Source organism: Balearica regulorum, chromosome 11 (assembly GCF_011004875.1).
Source record: "Balearica regulorum gibbericeps isolate bBalReg1 chromosome 11, bBalReg1.pri, whole genome shotgun sequence".
Lineage (NCBI taxonomy): Eukaryota > Metazoa > Chordata > Aves > Gruiformes > Gruidae > Balearica > Balearica regulorum.
Window position 1 is genome coordinate 24,231,869 of NC_046194.1, and position 18,788 is coordinate 24,250,656.

The window sequence follows — 18,788 nt, forward strand, 5'->3', positions numbered from 1 at the left end:
AGCTCGGTAACGCCCGCCCCGTTCGTGTGCGGAGCTACACCTCCTCCAGGACAGGCCTTCGGTGGCGGACGGGCAAGCGCCGGAGGAAACGGACGCCCCTCCTGCTCACGCCGGGCACAGGACGCTCCCGCAAGCAACCCAGAGGCGCGGCGGACGCGCTTCGCCACGTTGCCGCTCAGCCCCGGCCCTTCAGGCTCCTTCCACACCTCGCCCCAGGCAGCTTGCCAGCGAACACCTTTCCGCACAGCCGGGTTACGCTGCCCTAAGGCGCGCCTTAGGAGAAGCGCGGGCCTCCCTCACCAGGCTGTTCGCAACCAGCGGCCCAGCTGCCGCGTTTACCCTGACCTGCTGCCTTTGCCCCCACCGCGGCAAGAGGCGAATCTCCACGGGCTGCAACACCGCAGCGCGGCCGCCGCTCGCACCTGTGGCGGACAGAGAGTCGGCCTTAGTTCCGCGTAGTGAGGCCGACGGTGGGCCTCGCCACGCGTAGCGGGGCCGCTCGTCGCCCCGCCGCGGAGCAGCGCTGCGCTCCCAGCCCGCAGGGAGGGACGGGCGAGCAGGCCGAGGGGCCCGGCGAGCGCAGCAGGACGGTTGCTACAGCAACGCCATCGGCACGGCGCGCTGGCGTCACTTCCGCAGCGGCAGCGGCGCCCCGCCTCGGGGGCGTGGCCCCGGCGGCGCCGGGCAGTGGGCGGCCATGGCGCTGTCGCGCGCGGAGCGGTGCCTGGCGCTGCTGCTGCGGTTGCTGTCGCGCGCCTGCCTGGCGCTGCTGGGGCTCGTGACCCCCGCGCCGCCGCGCGCCGTCCCACCGCCGCGTCGCGAGCTGCTGCTGCTGCCCGCCCGGGAGCTGGCCGCGCGACTCCGCGCCCGGCAGGTGGGACCGGCACGGGGGGGGGGGGGGGGAGAGTCCGCGCGTGAGCGAGTGCGCGCGTGAGCGAGTGTCCCCCCCCCCCCGGGGCTGGGGCCGCTGCGTCCCGTGGGAAGTGCCGGTGGCGGGGGGGTGCCGGTGGCGGAGGGGGTGCCGGTGGCGGGGGGGTGCCGGTGGCGGAGGGGTGCCGGTGGCGGGGGGGGTGCCGGTGGCGGGGGGGTGCCGGTGGCGGAGGGTACCCGCGGTGCCCGCGTCCCTCGCCGGTCCTTCGGAGGGCCGCCCAGCTCCCGCCCCCCCCGGCACCCCGCATCTGAGCGCGGTTCCCGCTCTCCGTGGTGTTGTAGGTGACGTGCGTGGAGGTGGTGGAGGCGTACGTGGAGAGGATCAAGGAGGTCAATCCCCTCATCAACGCCGTCGTTAAGGACAGGTGAGCCGGGGAGGAGAGGGGGCGGCTGGCTCGCTGCCGCAGCCTGCCTCCGGGCCCCCCGCTTTCCCAGGCTCGGGCGCTGCATCGCGCCGGGGGGGCACGACGGGCTGGCAGTGGTTCGGCCAGGGGCAGGAGTGAGTGGTTCTTGCAAAGACTGTGAGGAAGAGCTGGGGAAGTCTCTTCTTCCCCCACCGACTCCTGTCATGCACTTAGCATCTGCCCGCCCTGCGGAGACACCTGCTCCTCGCCAGTCCCGCAGGGCCGGAGAGACGCGCCAGGGCATCCCCACCGGTTGCTTCTTCGCAGGTTTGAGGAGGCCCTGCAGGAAGCCCAGCAGGTAGATAAGCTGCTTTCGGAGGGCCCTGCCGATGACTACCTGGCGGAGAAGTTCCCCTTGTTAGGCGTTCCCATCACAGTCAAGGAGGCCTTTTCTCTGCACGGTGGGTTTGCTCTTGCTTTTCTCCAGCTTCACAGGTCGTGACTCGCCACGTGCTCCCCAGGGTGGTGGGTGGCTGTGGCAGGGCGCTTGGAGGGAAGCGGTTTCCCTTTCCTGGTCCGCATCCCCCCTCTGCCTGGGCTCGTGTGTCTGTGTTCACTTGTAGCAACCAAACGCTGTGGGCACTGCGGTGCCTCAGAGGGGCAACCCTTGCTGAGGACCTGCTTCTCGCAGCCTGCTGCCCCCCAGGGTGAGCTCGGGGGAGCTGGCCCTGACATTTCCCTCCATCTGTCGGCCCTGGCACTACAGGGATGCCCAACACGTCTGGCTTGGTCAACCGCCGCAACGTGATTGCCACATCAGATGCCACGGTAGTGTCCCGGCTGAAGCAGGCTGGCGCCATCCCGTTGGGCATGACCAACTGCAGCGAGCTGTGCATGTGGTACGAGTCCAGCAACAGGGTCTACGGCCGGACCAACAACCCCTATGACCTGCAGAGGATCGCAGGCGGCAGCTCAGGTGAGCCCCAGCACCTCAGCACAGTCCTGCACAAGCAGGTTAAAACGCAGCAAGGAAAGAGTTCCAAAGTCCTCTGCACGCTGCTTTAACTGATTGCTGGGCTCCTGCAGAGCTCATGGGCCTCTCTCCTGGGCAGCACAGTAGGCCATTTGGAGGTCCAACTGCTTTGCACCTTCTGAACGTTACACCCAGCATCGCTTCAGCTCACTCTGTCTTACTCTACGTGCAAACGGCAGTGCTGGTGTAGCACTTTGGCAGGGAAATCCCTTTGGCCCACGTTCCCCAGCTGTCCCCCAGACACGACTAAAGCCGGGGCAGCTCCCACCCCCTCTGCACGCGAAGGGAAGCGGCCACCGCGAGACGCCTCTGCTTTGCTGGGTGATTTGCGCTGTAAGCCCGTGAGGTTTTGTCCTGTATTTTTCTCCGATGCAGGCGGGGAGGGCAGTGTCCTGGCAGCTGCCTGCTCAGTCATAGGGGTGGGCTCTGACATCGGTGGCAGCATCCGCATGCCTGCCTTCTTCAACGGAGTCTTCGGCCATAAACCCACAACAGGTAAAGTGGGTGTGAGGATCTCCTCTCTTCCCCAGCAGAAATGCCAGGCGGTGGAATGCGGGGTGTGGGAGGAACCTGTTCAGGACACTCCTGTGCTTATCTCTGGTGGGATTGCTGTAAGGGGACAGGCAACTTCTTGCATGGGACAAGCCCGCTGCGTGAGCACAACCTGGCTTTGGCAGTGGGAAGCCGTTTGGTGGCAGAACGCCAAGCGCGTGGGAGGTGTTTTACCCCTGGTATTGCATCCTCAGCGTGGGATGTTTTCCCAAGGTCAGGATCTGCTGCTGGGGTGTTTCCCTGGCAGCTGGCATCCCAGCTGGGTGCTTCTCCTTTCCCCACCCCGTGCACCTTGCCATCAACTTGCAAGCACTGCCGATGTGTGCGATCCCTGGGCGACAGCTTCCCCCTGCACCCGGAGGCCACCCTCTTGCACAGCTTGCCCCGGCTGTAGGCGATGCTCGCGGATGCTCACGGGGTGGTACCCAGCATCTCCCTCTGCTCACAGGGGTGGTGCCCAACGATGGCCAGTTCCCAAATGCTCGAGGGGTGCGGACCAGCTTCCTGTGCACGGGGCCCATGTGCCGCTATGCGGAGGACCTGGAGCCTATGCTGAGGGTCATGGCTGGTCCTGGAGTTAACAAGTAAGTTGCTCCTACTGCTGCAAGCTGCTGAATTGATCTCAGCTACTTTCTGGCCAGCGCAGCAGGTCAGTCCTGTTTGGTATACAAGACCTGGTCTGCACTGCCCGGATTGCTTGTTACTGGTTTCATTCCTTCACCCCTGGCTCCAGCAGGACCCTTGCAGCCAGGGCTGACCATCCCACCACCCCCATGCCTGCAGTTTGAGCAGCTTTGGGGAACGGGCAGCCGTGGACAGCCAGGTCCTCCTCGCAGGAACGCTTTGCCTATGAGCTGCTCCAGCCGGCGCTGTCCAACGCAGCCCTTCCGTCTTGGGGGCTGGCCTTTCTTCTGGGTTTTACATCTGCTTTTTTTCTGTCGCTGAATAATGAGTTTTCCATCCCACACTGCGGCCTTATTTGGTCTCTTCATACATCCATGCCACCAAGCAGCCTTTTATGCGTATGTACCAGTAAGGAGCAGAGCGGAGATGGGATGGACTGGGCACGTCCTGCTTCTTTGCCGCAGCCCGCACGGGGTTGCTTTCTCCGTTAGCACTTTTGTTTCTCCATGGCTCTTGTGGTGCAATCCCAACCGTGGCCACGGCCAGGGTCTGTAATTACAAGGTGCATCATGAGAGGTGAGGGTTTTCCTAACGGCAACGATTATGCAGAACTGGCTGGGACTAAGAGGGTGGGCGAGCAGCTGGATGGGTTGTGGGCAGCAGGTGTCTGTGTGTCTTCAGGGACTCTCCTTCCCACCCTGATGGGTAGCGCAGGGTGTCCTAAGGACATATCAGGTGTCTTGAGGACGCATTAACAAGTATGTGAGCAGCTCTGGCAGCTGGGGAGGAGCCAGGGATGGATTTGTGAACAAAGTGCTGTTCCTTTCCCAGGCTGAAGCTGAATGAAAAGGTGTTGCTGGAGAAAATAAAATTTCACTGCATGGATCATGACGGCGGGTCCATTTTTGTGTCACCTGTGGACAAGGAGATCTTGCAAGCCCAAAAGAAGGTAGGAAGGAATGGAGGTTGGCTCTCACTGGGGTGAGCCTGGAGATAAAACCTGGGGAGACCAGTCCGAGGAGTCGCTTGGAGATGAGGTGAGCTGCCCTGTGCATGGCTCCTGCAGGGGCTGGCGGGATGGAGGGCTGCTGGCCGCAGTGCCACACAGGCAGCCTCAAGTCCCAGTCCTGTGCTTCCAGTGGAAAAAAAGTAGAAAAATCTTTTTCTTCTTCTGCGATAAAGAAGAAACAATGGGAAAGTCTTGTGAGCAGCTGCAGATGCCCTTGCCCGCAGCACCCGTCTGTTGGAGTGCACTGGCATGTCCAATGTTTTTGGCCCAATTTCCATTGCAATAGCTGTATTTTGCTTTCTTAACGTCTCTTGTCCATGTTACGGAGACCTTCTGGGGGCACACTGCATGGCAAAGGGATGGCTGTGTGTTTGCGGCCTTCCCACGGTTGCTGCGTGGCACTTAGTCATGCAAGGGAACTTTTTCAGTGCTGCTCCATGTGCTCTTCTGGATCTTTGCTGGGGGTGGCATGGAGGGCTCGTTGGGGAGCTGCAAGATTTTTATTGGGTGGAGGAGGTCCCGCTGCTCAGGGTGGAGGGGAGCGGGCAGGAGCTGCAGGATCGCCCGTGTGGCAACAAAGAGAAGCTGCTCCTGGGCGGTCTCCTGTCCCAGGCTTCCGTGGGCTGACCACAGCACATCACATCCTTGCGGAAACAAACCCTTCCCGCTCTTCCCCTTAGGTGGTGAAGCACCTCGAAACTGAGCTGGGGGTCCAAGTTCGGCACGTGGCAATCCACAAGATGAAGTATTCTTTCCAGATCTGGTCAGCCATGATGTCGTCCAAGGACAGCGATGGGCAGGTGTGTCAGACCGAGCTGGCAAAGGCGCAAATTTGGTGGCAGCAGGGAAGAATCGGCTGTTTGGGACCAGCCATGGAGAGCTGTAGGCTTCCCAGACTTGGCCTGGGGGCTTTCTTTGCTCTGTTTGTCCCCCCAATCCTCCTTTCATCTCTTTCCAAAGCTACGCAGCCCCTTCTTCCTTGCTTTCCCATGAGATGACGATGCAGCTCCCAGCAGAGGAGCAGCACGGTTTAGGGAGGGTGAGGCCCTTTTAGCATGTTGACCTTTTCTGTGCAAGTTGGTAAGGCAGCCAAGCAGGTAAGGTAGCGTCCTGCCTCTTACCTCTGTGCTGTGTCTCCTGACGTTGTAGGTTGGGATTAATGCCTGCTAGGATGCCAGGACTGAGGCGATAGATTAGCAACTTTTCAGCAGCAGGCCTGCATGTGTTATTTTTTTCCTTGAATTGTAGCCACTGTGCCATGCTCTGTGCATGCATGGAAGTATTTTGTAGCAAAAATAAACTCTCAGGATTATTATACTTCATGTATTCTGCCACGCAGGCAGTGGTGAAAAATAAACCGACCCCATTTTGCTAAGGAGGGCGTGCCTGTCCCCCTCTGCCTCCTTTTTCCTGATCCCACAGCCACGTAACAGCAGTAAATGCCTCCAGGGCACATTATCCGGAGCATCATCCCTTGCGTCATGTCAGAGGAGGGGTACTGAAAGGTGCTGCTTTGGGGGGCTCTCCCTCTGCAGAGCGAGGTCCCCTTCTTGCTGTCTCTGGCAGGGAGAGATGCTCCTGCTGCCACTCCGGATTAGTGCTAGAGCTGTGTAACACTCCTGACAGGCATCTCTTGTCTGAAAATGGGAACAGCTTGCGTCGGGATAATTGGACAGCCGGAGATTTTGCTGTCGTTTGTCAGCCTGTTCTTCCCCGCCGTGCGCTGGCTGACAGCGCTGATGGAGGGAGCGTGTGTGTGTTACAGGAGGCCCAGCTATTCACGGACCTGCTGGGCGATCACGGGAAGCCGGTGTGGCCGCTGTGGGAGCTGATGAAGTGGCTCGTGGGGATGTCTTCCCACACTCTCCCAGCTATCGGTAAGGGCAGGAGGAACCCCGGGGCGTGCGGGGGCGGTGGTGGGGTGGGCAAGTTGTTAAATGAAAATAGGGCCCTTCCGGTGCCCCGCGACGGGACTCTGGAGTTTGCACTGAGCAGATTCAGACTGGTTTTTGTAATGATACTTGGTGCCTTCAAGTCAAACGCATGCTCGAGGGGGAGTTGGCTGGATCTTTGATAAATGGGATTGGATATCCTAGGAGAAGGAAAAGTGAGGACGATGGCGCTGCAGGCAGGGTTTGCTCCTGCTGTGAGCTCTGCCAGAACTGCTGGGGCTCAGAGGGAGCCAGTCAGCGGTCTGCACCGATCTCGTTTCTTAGCAGCAGATACCAGAGAACCCTAACGAGCGCTGTGTGCTGCTGTCTAACGAGTGCTGAGCCAGCTCTGCTCCATCCCAGTAGCTGGAAAAACTTGAAGCAATGTGCAGGCTGAAAGCCTTTCCCTTGGCAGAGCTGGGGAGACACTGGCTGCAAAGTTGTGCCTCGTGCAGGGGGAAATCCGCTCTGGGGGCCAACATGCTGGCAGGGACAGGGACTTGGGGGCCCCGCTAGGAGCTGGGGGATGCTGCGTGTGGCCAGGCAATACGCTTTCAAGCCTGCTTAACCCACAGTCCTCTGCTCACTCTCTGTTCCTGTTTGTGCCCTTGTGCTGCAGCCCTGGGGCTGACGGAGAAGCTGATGAAACTCAACCCTGGTGGGAATGCCAAGCTGGTGAGCATGGGGAAGAGCCTGCAGGAGGAGATGGAGGCCCTGCTGGGGCCGGACGGGGTGCTCCTCTACCCCTCCCACCCCACCATAGCTCCCAGGCACAACTCCCCCATATGCATGCCCTTCAACTTTGCCTACACAGGTGAGCAGCTCTGACTCCTCTGCTGGGGGACAGGCAGGGGTCACAGGCATGCCCTCACCCGCTGCAGCAGTGCAGGCTGGGAGCCAGGGTATTTTACCCAGAGTATTCCCCTCACTGACAGTGGGCTTTGCAGCACAGAGGGTTGTCTCACTGCTCCGGAACACGGGGCAAGGATTATGGTCGATGCTTTGAAACTGTGGCATTTATACCCACTGTCTGCAGCGGGGCAGGTTTGATCTCGGGGGCGGGTTGCGGGGGGGAAGCTCTCCGCCCCAGAGGGATGCTCTCACACTGTTACAGCTGGCGCTGTGGTTTAGCAGGCACCCGAGAGCTGCTGCGTCCCTTCGAGTACAGTTTGGGTGGCTTTCCCATAGCTTGAGCTCCTTGATGCCAGTGCTGTGTTACAATGCTGTCTGCCTTTGGAGTAACGGAGGGATGGTGCCTGGGGCAGGAGTGTCCCAAAGCAGATCTTGGCATGCCACAGCAAGTGCCACATAAGCGTGGCTGCAATTTGCATATGTGATGCGGGCGCTGGAATCCTCTGGCCAGCGATGTCCCCTTGTCATCATGTCTCTGCACCACCTGCCTTGACTGCACCGCTCCGGCGAAGAGCTCACAGGAGCCCAGCACCGTGCATGGCAGCAGCCACCTACCAGGGGTGGGAGAGCCAGGCAGCGACTTATCCCGGTTGCTGTGCTTGCTCTGATGCAACCTTCTCTTTTCCAGCTATCTTCAACGTCCTGGGCTTGCCGGTGACGCAGTGCCCGCTGGGCCTGAGCAGCGAGGGCCTCCCGCTGGGCATCCAGCTGGTGGCAGCCTCCTACAACGACCACCTGACGCTGGCGGTAGCCCGGTATCTGGAGAAGGCCTTCGGAGGATGGGTTTTACCTGGGAAAGCTTAGCCTGGGCTCCTGGCACTGCAGCGACAGAGACAGAGATGGTGGTACCCAGCAAGGCAGTGGCAGGCGCTGATGCCGGATCCCGTCGTGGCACTACCTGCTCCATCCTCATCCCCCCTTGTGCCCTCCTGTGAGCGGCCGAGCCCCTGGGGAAGCCAGGCTGTTGCCACTGGAGCCATCTCTTCCTTGCAGCACCCTCTGCCAGAGGAGAGACCTGCCCTTCCCACGGCCCCTCGGGAGCCCTGGTGCCAGCAGGCTGCCCGCATCCTGCCTGCAGCAGGCACCTATCTTCTGGGCATGGAGATGGCCGTCTGTCTGTAACGCTTGCTGCTTTGAAGATGCTAAATGAAGGCTGGGGAGAGGAAGTGCTGCCAGACTGCTTGGGGATGACTGCCCAGCACCACCCTCGGGGCTCCCTGGGTGCATCCATCCTCCTTGGCCTTACCCAGGCTACGGGGCTGGGACTGCGCCTGGTGCACCGCAGGCTTGCCGGCCACTGCAGCCTCCCTGGGCTGCCACAGGTTTTCCCCCACCCTCTAACCGGAAAGGGACTGAGGGTGCTGGAGGCAACCTTACACTCGTCTCACCGGTGGTGCTTTGTGGGGTGGAATGTGCTGGACTCTGCCCAGTGCGGAGCTGGCAGGCAAGGGAGAAGGAGGTTTTGCTCTTGTGAGTTTTTGACAGCACTGGAAGAGCTCTTGAAATGCTCCTCTCCATGTGCTGAGACAGCGAAATCATCTCCTGCCTGTGTGTTCTTCCCCGTCTGTCCCAGGGGATCACCCAGCCTGATTGGTGTCCCTGCCCCTGCCATCCCCCCTCCCGACCTGCCCGGCCTCTCTGCCCCCGCAAGTGGACGCAGGCAGGAGTGTGGGCAGCTGGCTGTTTCTGGGGTGGGCAACAAGTGTAAGATGTTCTCAGCGAGGGTGGGATTAAAGAGTCTGTCTGGTTTGCTGCCAGCTGCATGTCCTTATTCCCAACCGCTGTTGCCCTGCCGACTGCGGGGCTCCCATCCTGCCGGGCAGCGGCCCCGTCTCCACCGAACGCTGCCGGCTGCGGGCACGGTGCAGGGACAGCAGTGAAGATGCTGGTGTCTGCCCCAAGGGTGGCACTCGGCCGCTGCTGGGGACGGCCTGGCTTGCGTGTGCCCCGCCATGTGTCACCCCTGGTCCTGCCCTGATCCTTGTGCTGCTGTCTTGTGTCCCCAAACCACTGAAGGTCCCTGCGAGGGGGCAGGTGGGCGCTGGGTGCTAACGCTGGGTGCAGGCTGGGGTCAGCCTGCGTCTTGCCGGTCGCTCCCAGAGGGCACTGCTGAGCCCCGGGAGCCTGCAGCAAAACGAGACACCCATCAACGAGGAAGGAAGAAAGAAAAAAACAAACGAAAAACCCTGACCGAGGAAAAAGGACACGAACCGCCAGGGCCAAATCATGTGCGGTGCCGTGGGACCTCGCCCGCAGCCTCCCAGCGCGGAGCACCCGGGTCCGCCCCCCAGCCGGAGGGAGCCTGGGAGCTGGGCAGCCCCGGTGGTGCTTCGGGCGAGGCCGGGAGCCCGGCGGCGGTTCGCCGCGCTGGGGGCGGTTGTGTTTAACAGCGCGGGGCGGGGACGGCGCCGCTGCCTTCGCTCGGGCAGGTTCCTGTTGCGGCGGGAGCAGCTGCGCGGCCCGAGGTAGGGGGGGGCTGCGGGGCGGGGGGGCCGCGTTCGGGAGAGGGGCTTTAACCTCTGCGGCCTCGGCCGGCGGGGCAGCCGCTAAACTGTGTTTTTACGGAAATCGCAGCGTGGGGAGGGGTGCCGGGTGTTTGCCTCTGGCCGAGGCGGGCGGGGACGGGGTGCGCTGGGGTCAGCAGGCGGTTGCCGGGGACCGTCCCGAGTCCCCCCCCCCCCCCGCCGCTGCGAAAGCGCCGGCCCCAGCGCGCTGCCCCCTCCTGCGGCAGGAGCGGCCCTGGCGCTGCCCGCACGGGCAGCCGGGTCCCCGGGTCTCCCTGCAGAGCTGACTTGCTGCTCTGCACCTCCACAAGTCCTGGGAACGGTCCTAGGGGCCCCTTCTCCCTCCAGGGAGAAAGGCCTGCCACCTTCGCAGGGGACCTGCTGCAAAGCTGGGAGGGTTCGCGCCAGCTTCGGGGCAGGGGGAAGCCGTAAATGTGCTGCCCCTTCCCGCGCTTCAGCTCTGGATTTCTAAGGTCTCATCTCAGGGCTCGGAGCCCTTGCCCGTCGTTTGCAGCTGCTTGCTGGCTGCTCCTCCTTGTCTCCAGCTCTGAATGCTTGCAAGGGACGGAAAACATGGAGAAAGCATTTTATACGCACCTGCCATGGTGGTTGCGCTCACAACATCAATGCAGAGTCGGTATAAAACGGCAAGAGCAAGAGGCAATGGGTGGGAGTCAGCTAGCCCTACAGATGTCCGGTCCAGCCAGGGAGATGGTCTCACCCGTCTGCATCTGGAGGTAGCGCCGGGCTCCCCACCTTCACCAAGAGATGTGTCCCCGTGATCAGGTGGTGGGCGTTGGTGGCCTCAAAGCCCTTGCATGTCTCTCCTTGGAGAGCGAGGTTACCTCCATAGCCAGCAAGAGTACGGAAAAAAATTCTCTGGGAGCTGAGTGCTGGTGCAAGGCCAAGGTAAGGAGCTACCAGCCAGCTTTCAGAGAGACGGAGGAGGAACCGGGGCGGTAAGGTGCTGCAGTGCTGTCCCAGCGTCCTCCCAGGGCTGTGCGGGGCGGCCACGCAGGTGCCCTGCAGAACCAGCCTTGCCGTGGCTCACATGAACTGAGGTCTCTACTCGGGGCATGGCACCCCAAGGGAGTGCCTTAGGGTCCCCATTTCACCTGGCCCTCTCTATGCCACAGAGGTTGTGGGAGGGCTGGGGGTGTCTGGCAGCAGTATCACTGGTTCTGCCGGTGTGAGTCACACCCAGAGCAGGGCTGAGTCACCACCAGAGCGGTGTGAGCATCAGGCCAGGAGCTTTCTCAGACCCACATTCCGGTGACACCGCCAGCGTGATATCTTGCTGCTTTTAGGGAGGGACCAAAGCCACAGGGAACCAGCTAGAAGTGGGTGCAGCAGAAGGTCCCTGCGGCACATGCATGGTGCCATGGCAGAGCGTGGCAGCTGCCTGCTGTCCCTGCGTGCCCGCTTGCCACCACAGCCCTGAGGGCACCTGCCTTGGTGCTGCTTCATCCCATTCCTGGGGGCAGCAGGAAACTCCCCGCCACTCTGCAGCAGGCACCTCCGTGCCATGGCTGGGCACACAACCTCTGTGTGCAAGGCGTGCCTGCAGCAGCTGTCACAGCTTCGGGAAAAAATACTTTGTCTTATCCTAGGTTCCGGCTGTCCGTCGTGTTTGCGGGTGGCAGAACAGTTCCAGCACACTCGTCCTCTTGCCGTGGCACCCAGCATGGCAGCACAGAGCTAGGGGCAGATGGACAGGGTGCAGCGGGATGAGCCCTGCCCTGAGCCTGCTTCTGTCCTTGGCCAGTTGCACCCTACTCCTGGGTAAGTCCGGCTCTAGAGCTACTGCAGCGGGTTGGGGGGTGACCCTGGCTGCAGTGGGGGAAGAAGCACGGGGACAACTCTCAGACCTACAGAAGGTACCCGCAGGGAAGAGGGGACTGAGTGGTCTTCACAGTGTGACGGGAAAGAAAACCTCAGTCACCAGCAACCACGTCAGGGTGTCAGTGCCTTTTGCAGGGCTGTAGGCAGGATGCTCCAGGGTGTGCAAAGAGATTTGTGTGCCATGGATGCTGAGCACCGCACTGGCAGCCAGCGCTTGCCTGAGCCTGGCAGTGAGTTAGCGTTTGCCTATGCAGGACTGGATCTGGGGGTTGTAGGGTGGGGGGAGGCCTCATGATGCCTATGCAAATTGGGGAGATCCACACAGCACGGCTAGGCGGTGAGCAGCCAAGGAGCCGGTCCCCGCAAAGCAGAGCGAAGCTGCCTGACACCCCTGTGCTTCTCCCCCTCCCCAGGCATGCCGCTGCCTCCGCAGGACGTGAGGCTGGAGGCACAAAACTTCCACGTCCGCTTGCAATGGGAGCCAGACCCTGGCTCGCCCAGCGGTGCTGTGTACCAGGTGGAGTGGAGGAGACGGTAGGTGGGGCGGCGGGGAGGAGCAGGCAGAGGTGGTTCATCCCCCCTGCACCCTGGCAGAGGGCTGTCGGGGACCCCTGGTAGCCAGAGGATTATTGTCTGGCAGTATCTTTTGAGGCTAAGCAGTCCCCACTCCCTCAGCCTTCCTCATACCACAGATGCCTCAACCCCTTGGTCATCTTTTTGGCCGTTCGCTGGGTGCTCTCTGGCACGGAGATGTTTTTTCTCGTAGGAGAGAGCACGGGTCAGGGTGCAGCACTCCAGGTGCCGTCCCACCAGTGCCGATGAGAGGGCACTTGACTTACTGGCAATGCTCTTCCTAATGCAGCCCAGGATGCTGTTGGCCAATATCTGTGCTCTCCCACGCTTTCCACTCGGATAGGATGGCAATGACTGGGCAGCCTTCCTTTTGGGCTAGGAAGGTGCCGAAAAGGAGAAATTCCTGCATTTTCTCCATGGGCAGAACCTCCCACTGGACCAAGGCAGATGCCTGCTGGGGGAACAGCACCGGCTCCTCCTGGGCGTGTGAGCTGTATTTTGACAAGATCCACGATATCTACTGGGCGAGGGTGAGAGCGGTGGCCGGAGGCAAGCTGTCCAAGTGGGCCTATTCCAGCGAGCTGCAGCCATACAGAGACAGTAAGGACCAGGGAGATCCTTCAGCTGGGCTCCTGCTCTTCCCAGGGGGGCCGATGGGGAGGGGGGGTCCTTGGAGAGGTCTGGTGGGATACGGTGGTAAATCATGTGAAGATACTGGTGGGAAAAGTGCCATGAGCCCCAACAAGAGGAAAGGGATGGGAGCAGAGCTGCTGGAGAAGGGCTGGGTGAAGAGCAAGGGGACAGAGGAGGAGACACAGCGAGGTGAGGACCATGGATGGGAGGCCCCAGGCCACCAAGGCACTGTGAAAATTTGGGTCTCTGGAGGATGCAGTGAGATGGGTTAGGAAAGAGGATGCCCCTCCAGGCTGGCCTTTTAAAAGCATCCCCTGTTCATCCCTGGCATGGGTTTGGGAGATGCTGGCTGAGGGCATTTTTGTTCCAGCAAGGTAAAGCTGGCGCAGGGTGGTGAAAGCAGGAGTAGTCCCTCCAGCACTGCCTTTGCCCTGGCTGCCGTGTTTGCAAGGTGTGGGCATGTGCCTCTTCTCAGTCACAGACTAGTTGTCCTGTCCAAAAAGCCTAGCTGTCTTTTGGAGGAAGGAAAAATTTCAGGACCTTCCCCTAGCCCACCTCGTAGGGGGTTGTTGCAACAAACTGAATGTGCAAGCAGCTAAAATGGGATGCATGGCAGCTATTTGGGTTCCCTTTTTCATTCCCTCTGCATCCAACAAGCATGAAAATAGATGCACCAGCAGCAGGGACCCGGAGGTGCTGGCAGGTCTGTCCTGGCCTGTGTTGGTGTGACTGGAGGAGGCAGAAGCTGGCTGTCGTAAAGACATGGTGGCTGCCGCTTCTAGAGCTGGTTTTACAGCACATAGTGCCGTCAGGCTAGACCTGAGGAAGTTTCTGTGCACTGAGAGTGGGATGTCCAACAGAAAAACATAATTTCTGGAAAAATGAGATGCTTACCTTCTGTTTTGAAGGGCTTAATTTTCCTCCTCTTTTTTTTTTTTTTTTCCCCCTTCCCTACAGCAATTGTGGGTCCTCCCGAGTTGTCCTGGGTGTTCCAGGGTCACAATCTCAGCGTTAACATCATCATGCCGCTCACTCCCTACCAAAGCAAAACTGGTTCTTACAAGCCAGTTGACCAAGTGCTGCTGAAGCTGTGGTATTGGCTGAGCCTCTACGAAGGGGACATGCTCATCCAGCAAGTACGTGGCAGGGTGGGCAAGGCTCGGAGCGCACAGGACTTGCAAAAGCCTTCCTGATGCAGCAAAGATGCCTGTGTCCAGTTGGAATGGTGTAGTAGTGCCCGTGCCCGTAGAGTTGCCTCAGCCCTGCCCACACCCAGCGGTGCAAGTGGGCATGAGATGCTTTGCACTCCCGATTTGGGGCTTGCAACCTGGGGGTGGCAGGACACCCCTTTCCTCTTCTAGATTGCATGAACACAAGAAACCTGTAACAATTTCTGTTCAGATGAAAGCATGTAGTAGGTGTTTAACAAGATGCTCTGGTACCTGAACATCTCCTGGGGTGAAGAAACAAGCGGTGGAGGTGCTGGAGAGCAGGGAGGGTCTGTGCTCCACACCATGGGGCAAGTGGGGTGTCAAGGCTGCACCGGGGAGTGGAGCAGCGCACAGACCCCACCTCCATCTGCCTTGGCCACGCATCTACTCTGCTTCCAGGTGCCCTGCAAACAGAGAGGGAAGGACGCACCATGCACCTTCAGGTACCTGAAGCCCAGCATGCGGTACTGTGTCCGGACGGTGGCCGCAGGCATGGCCAAGGAGCAGAGCCGGGAGGCTGAGCAGTGCATGGTGACACCAGCTGGTCCCGCAGGTGGGAGCTCTCTTGCCAGCTCGGCCGCTGTGGTTGCATCTCAGGTCCTGCTTGCAGCACAGGCGTGTGTGGAGGTGTGGGTCACTAATCCCCCAGCCATTCTGGTCAGTGTTGGTGGCCCAGTAAGGCCCTGTGGGGACCTTTCTCGGGGAGATGCTCTCTCGTCATCTGCCTTGGGCTTGTGCCGCCTCTCCTCCAGCTGCCGCCTCCGGGGGCTCCGGGGAGGTGCTGGCATAGGGCAGGCTGGGGAGGATACCAGCTGGGGTTCTTCCACTCCTCAGCCTGTTGTGACCTCCTGGCAGGCTTTCCCTGGGTCATCCTTGCTGTGCTGAGCGGTGTCTTCCTGCTGCTGAGCGTGGCCGGGTTCTGCTTCGTCCAGCTGCACGTCTTCCCCAGCCCCTCGGAGATGCAGCTCCCAAAAACACTTGTGAGTGAACAATCCTCCATCTTCCACCCTGCATGTGCTGCAGCAGAGCCCGGGTCCCCTGCATTTGCAGGGGGCTCAGCATCTTCTTCCCTCAGCCTCTTGCACCATCAAACCCGTCTCAGTGCCCAGGTGCCTCCCTCGCTGTCCATCTCACCATACCCCGGGCCTTGCTGCGTGGAAGAAAACACTAGTGGGATGCATCAATCAGCCATGCATCCCACTGGAGGAGGGTGTCTCGGGCAGCATGTAGCCTGTGAGCTCGGCCCCCTTTGGAGCCTCCTGCTTCAGGCAGTTGGCTTTTGCTTGGCTGCAAAGGGGAGAAAGAGAGGAAGAGAGGCAAACAGCGGGACTGCTATCCCGGGACAATCTGGCCTGGGTGAGATGCAGCCCCTCACTGCTCTGCCATTGAGATAAAAGCGGCCCTGAGGCTCAGAGAGGCTCCGGGGGCTGCAGCCCTGCTGAGCTGATCCAAAACATGTTCTGGGTCAGCAGGACTGAGCCCTGTGGAGACAGTCACCAGGGCAGCCTTTCTCCCCAAGTCCCAGTTCCCCCTCGCATCTCAGTTTCCCAGTGCTGGGGGTGGTAGCAGTCTGGGCTGAGCAGCCCTTTGAGTCCTGGGGACAAAACCAGTCTTGCTAAGCTAAAGAAGTTCCCTTTGCTTTCCTGTTCTTGGCCTCTGTGTGGGGATTGCTTCCATCTCTGAGGAGGTGAGAGCTCTTCCATCAGCCTCTGATAGCTGGGGTGTAGCTTGAAAAGCAGCAGCGTTATAGCTGCTGTGACTGTCCCCAGGCACCAGAGCCCCCACGCTGTAGCAAGCAGAGCCCTGCCTCTGTTTCTCCCAGGTGTGAGCATGGCAGACGGGCTGTTCAGGACCGTTCCCTTCCCCGGGGTGCACAGTCCGTCACCCCCAGGCTGGCAGAGGTTTCAGCGAGCTGAGGCTGACTGCTTTGCTGCTTGTTTTCCAGCAGACTCTCCTGAACGGGGAGCTGAGTGTGACCATCAGGGTGCCCACCCTTGAACTCAAGGAGGACTCGCTCGCCCTGCTCTTGCCGACCATGCTCCCCTCCGACGGGCCCCCTGCAGCTGAGCAGACAATTCCCGCAGTCCATCTGCTCCTCGGAGAAAGCCTTTCCCGGGACACAAGTGGCTACTGCGCCAATGGGTTTGGGCCGGACTGCCATCAGGGAAGGGACCCATCCTGTACCCACAGCCAGCTGGGGCATGCCTTGGGCTCCCGGGTCTCATCGCAGCTGGAGGAGGATGAGGGGGCGCGTGATGGTGAGGATGTGCTGGAGCTGCCGGTGCTGGTGGGACTGACCAGAGACAGCTACACGGGTGACCGGGACTACCAGACATCTGAGACATGGCTCTCCCTGCACCTCCAGCTTTATTCTAAATGCCAGTGCCCAGCCCTGGGAGCAGGCAACTGTCTTCCTCTGCCCACGCTGGGCAGGAGCTTCAGCCAGGAGAACCTGCAGGAGAGCCTTGGCATGGCAGGGCACTGGGTACCACTCAGCTCTGTGAAGCTGCCAGCCAGCAAGGAGGAGGATGGAGGGCAGCTCATCCGTGCTCTTCAGCCCCTGCATGCCCGTGGGACTGAGCCACAGCCAGGTGACAGCACTGTGCAGCGGGGCAGCTCGGAGCAGGCAGCACCAGGCGTTCCCCTCGCCAGCCCCTGCCAGCTGCCCCAGTCGCCCCCCAACATCCTGCAGGCAGCTGCCTTCTCCGGCTATGAGCTGCGTCCCCCAGCTGACGGTGAGCCGTAGCAGGCAGGCAAGGGCATGCTGGGGGCTCCCAGCACCCAGGTCACAGCATCGAGCAGAGGTCGAGGGGCTGCCCAGAGCTGCCCCGGCCACGATGGCTGCCTGCTTGGACCTGCCTGTGCCTCGCTGGGGACAGGACTGGGGCAGGCTCCCGTGCAGGCAGATGGGTGAGATCAGTATCTTCAGAGCTTCCGTCTGTGGTTTTGGTGCTCTTGAACCAAAGCGTAAGGAATACAAACCAAAGTTGGAGACTCCAAGCTTTTTTCTATTTATCCATCTATTATGTGTGTATATGTGTGTGTACAGTATATATACTAATGCAAATTTATGTATATACTAGTATATATATATAAAAGCCTCTTTAGTGAAAGAGGAGATTTTTTATTTTTTTTTTACTTGTCTGGAAATACTGATTGTGCACTAGAGCTGTTTTTTTAAATATTACTAATTTATTATGGAAAACTGGCTTCTGTGCTTATTCTTTCTGTGTTACAGAACCAGCGCTGCCCTGCTTGAGCCCCATCTGGGAAAGGCACTAGGGAAACGTTTCCCTGGGAGAAAATTGCACCCGCAGCTGGTCTGCGTGTTGCTGTTGTGTGGGAAAAGGCTGGTTCTTCAGCAACTGCTGGATAGTTTTATTATTCCTTCTACCAGCACTGGGGCAATTTACTTCTGAGGAGCCCTGCCCTGCGATTGTCTCTCCAGGATGTGTTTGTGAGGCTGTGCCTGCAGCCACAGAGGCGAAGGGAAACCCTCTCCCCCAGCGTTGGGCAGCATTGTGCTTTGCGGGCTGGGATCGGTGGATTCCAGCTCTGGGGGACAAATCCAGGCTGCTAGACTCACAAGATTTAAGCCAGATTTGGGAACAGGTGAGAAATTGGTGTCCAGCATCCAGGCACCTGGTGGAGGGGGCAGAGGGGACAATGCTGCCAACCTTGGGGAGTCTTTTGGGTAAAGCGGTGCTGCTTCAAAGCAGGCAGCTGTGCTTCGTGCATCTCATTAGCAAAATCTCTCGTGGTCAGGATGTGAGGGCATGTGCTATATTAAATAGATTGAGCTGAATTTAAAAAAAAAAGGGGGGAGAGACAATCCCGTGGGCTACTTGAAGGAACGTGCTTGTTACCCACACGCTGTTTGCTGCCAACAAAGTTCTTCTCAGACTCAGCTGAAACAAAAGTCTGATTCTCCTGAGTTTGTTTCACTTTCTCTTTTTGATAAAATGAAAATTTTGGGTCACATGAAATGGCCTTTTTTAATTTTCAGGTGTTTAGAAAGCAAACCAAAAGCCCAGCCAGAAGAATTCGCCCATGCTAAAATCAGACAGACTTCAGAGGACTTGAGGTTTTGATGCAAACACAGGAGCTGAAACATTGCAGTCTGTAAATCCTGGAGCAAAATGTTCCACGCTGACCTTCCCTCCTGCCATCCCAATTATTTTTTTAACTTGAAGCTTTTCGAGGCATTTGATCTGTAGTTGTGACTGCTCTGCCAAAGCTCACAGAGCCAAAACCATGTGTCTGCTTTTCCTCCTCTGCGGTCTCACGGCTACATCATCCTTCTAGCAGGTGAACAGGAACCTCGCCGGCGATTGGTCTCCTTGACAAGTGGCCAAGATGTGAGTTCTGCTTCTGTTTCAAGACTTCTGGGAGTGGAAACCCTGCTCTTTCCCTGAAAATGGTCAATTTTCTCCACTAACAGTTTCCCCAGGACATGTCACAGTTTTCCATGTTGTGATTTCTTGTCCTGTTCCCCGGGAAATAGCTTATTCCCTTTCTCCCCACAGTTCTCTGCATCTTCCTTCACTCTCTTTTCTAGCCTAACTTCTTGATCCTGTTGGTCTGGTCTCATAAACTTTGTTCGTTATGCCCTGTATTGGAGTGCTGAGCTCTTTCGGAGCTGGACCACTGTGTTTCCTTTGGCCGTGCATCCACCCACACACAAGCTTCA

At 59.5% G+C, this 18,788-nt stretch overlaps 2 protein-coding genes across 3 annotated transcripts; both read left to right on the top strand.

Annotated features, from left to right (window-relative positions):
- Positions 1 to 653: 653 nt before the first annotated feature.
- On the top strand, positions 654 to 9,090 carry FAAH2 (fatty acid amide hydrolase 2). The gene is made up of 11 exons (XM_075763852.1): positions 654 to 874; positions 1,213 to 1,295; positions 1,602 to 1,735; positions 2,041 to 2,250; positions 2,683 to 2,802; positions 3,308 to 3,443; positions 4,315 to 4,432; positions 5,173 to 5,292; positions 6,258 to 6,369; positions 7,043 to 7,237; positions 7,964 to 9,090. The coding sequence occupies exons 1-11, from the start codon at positions 698 to 700 to the stop codon at positions 8,137 to 8,139; spliced, it is 1,581 nt and encodes a 526-aa protein (XP_075619967.1). The 5' UTR covers positions 654 to 697; the 3' UTR covers positions 8,140 to 9,090.
- Positions 9,091 to 9,729: 639 nt separating this feature from the next.
- On the top strand, positions 9,730 to 17,303 carry LOC142603409 (uncharacterized). 2 transcript variants are annotated; one of them, XM_075763839.1, is made up of 8 exons: positions 9,730 to 9,800; positions 11,450 to 11,621; positions 12,095 to 12,215; positions 12,679 to 12,854; positions 13,845 to 14,023; positions 14,498 to 14,651; positions 14,954 to 15,078; positions 16,047 to 17,303. In XM_075763839.1, exons 2-8 carry the CDS (start codon positions 11,567 to 11,569, stop codon positions 16,842 to 16,844), a joined length of 1,608 nt encoding a protein of 535 aa, XP_075619954.1. In that variant the 5' UTR covers positions 9,730 to 9,800; positions 11,450 to 11,566; the 3' UTR covers positions 16,845 to 17,303. The 2 variants fall into 2 exon arrangements, with proteins under 2 accessions (XP_075619954.1, XP_075619955.1); XM_075763840.1 differs by having other exon boundaries at positions 9,786 to 9,800; positions 16,044 to 16,983.
- Positions 17,304 to 18,788: the final 1,485 nt, after the last annotated feature.

Coding starts and splice junctions, on each gene's coding strand:
- FAAH2 (XM_075763852.1), top strand. CDS start 698: ATGGCGCTGTCGCGCGCGGAGCGGTGCCTGGCGCTGCTGCTGCGGTTG. Junction 3,444..4,314: donor GCTGGTCCTGGAGTTAACAA/GTAAGTTGCTCC, acceptor TTCCTTTCCCAG/GCTGAAGCTGAATGAAAAGG. Junction 4,433..5,172: donor TCTTGCAAGCCCAAAAGAAG/GTAGGAAGGAAT, acceptor TCTTCCCCTTAG/GTGGTGAAGCACCTCGAAAC.
- LOC142603409 (XM_075763840.1), top strand. CDS start 11,567: ATGAGCCCTGCCCTGAGCCTGCTTCTGTCCTTGGCCAGTTGCACCCTA. Junction 14,024..14,497: donor GGGACATGCTCATCCAGCAA/GTACGTGGCAGG, acceptor CTCTGCTTCCAG/GTGCCCTGCAAACAGAGAGG. Junction 15,079..16,043: donor TGCAGCTCCCAAAAACACTT/GTGAGTGAACAA, acceptor CTTGTTTTCCAG/CAGACTCTCCTGAACGGGGA.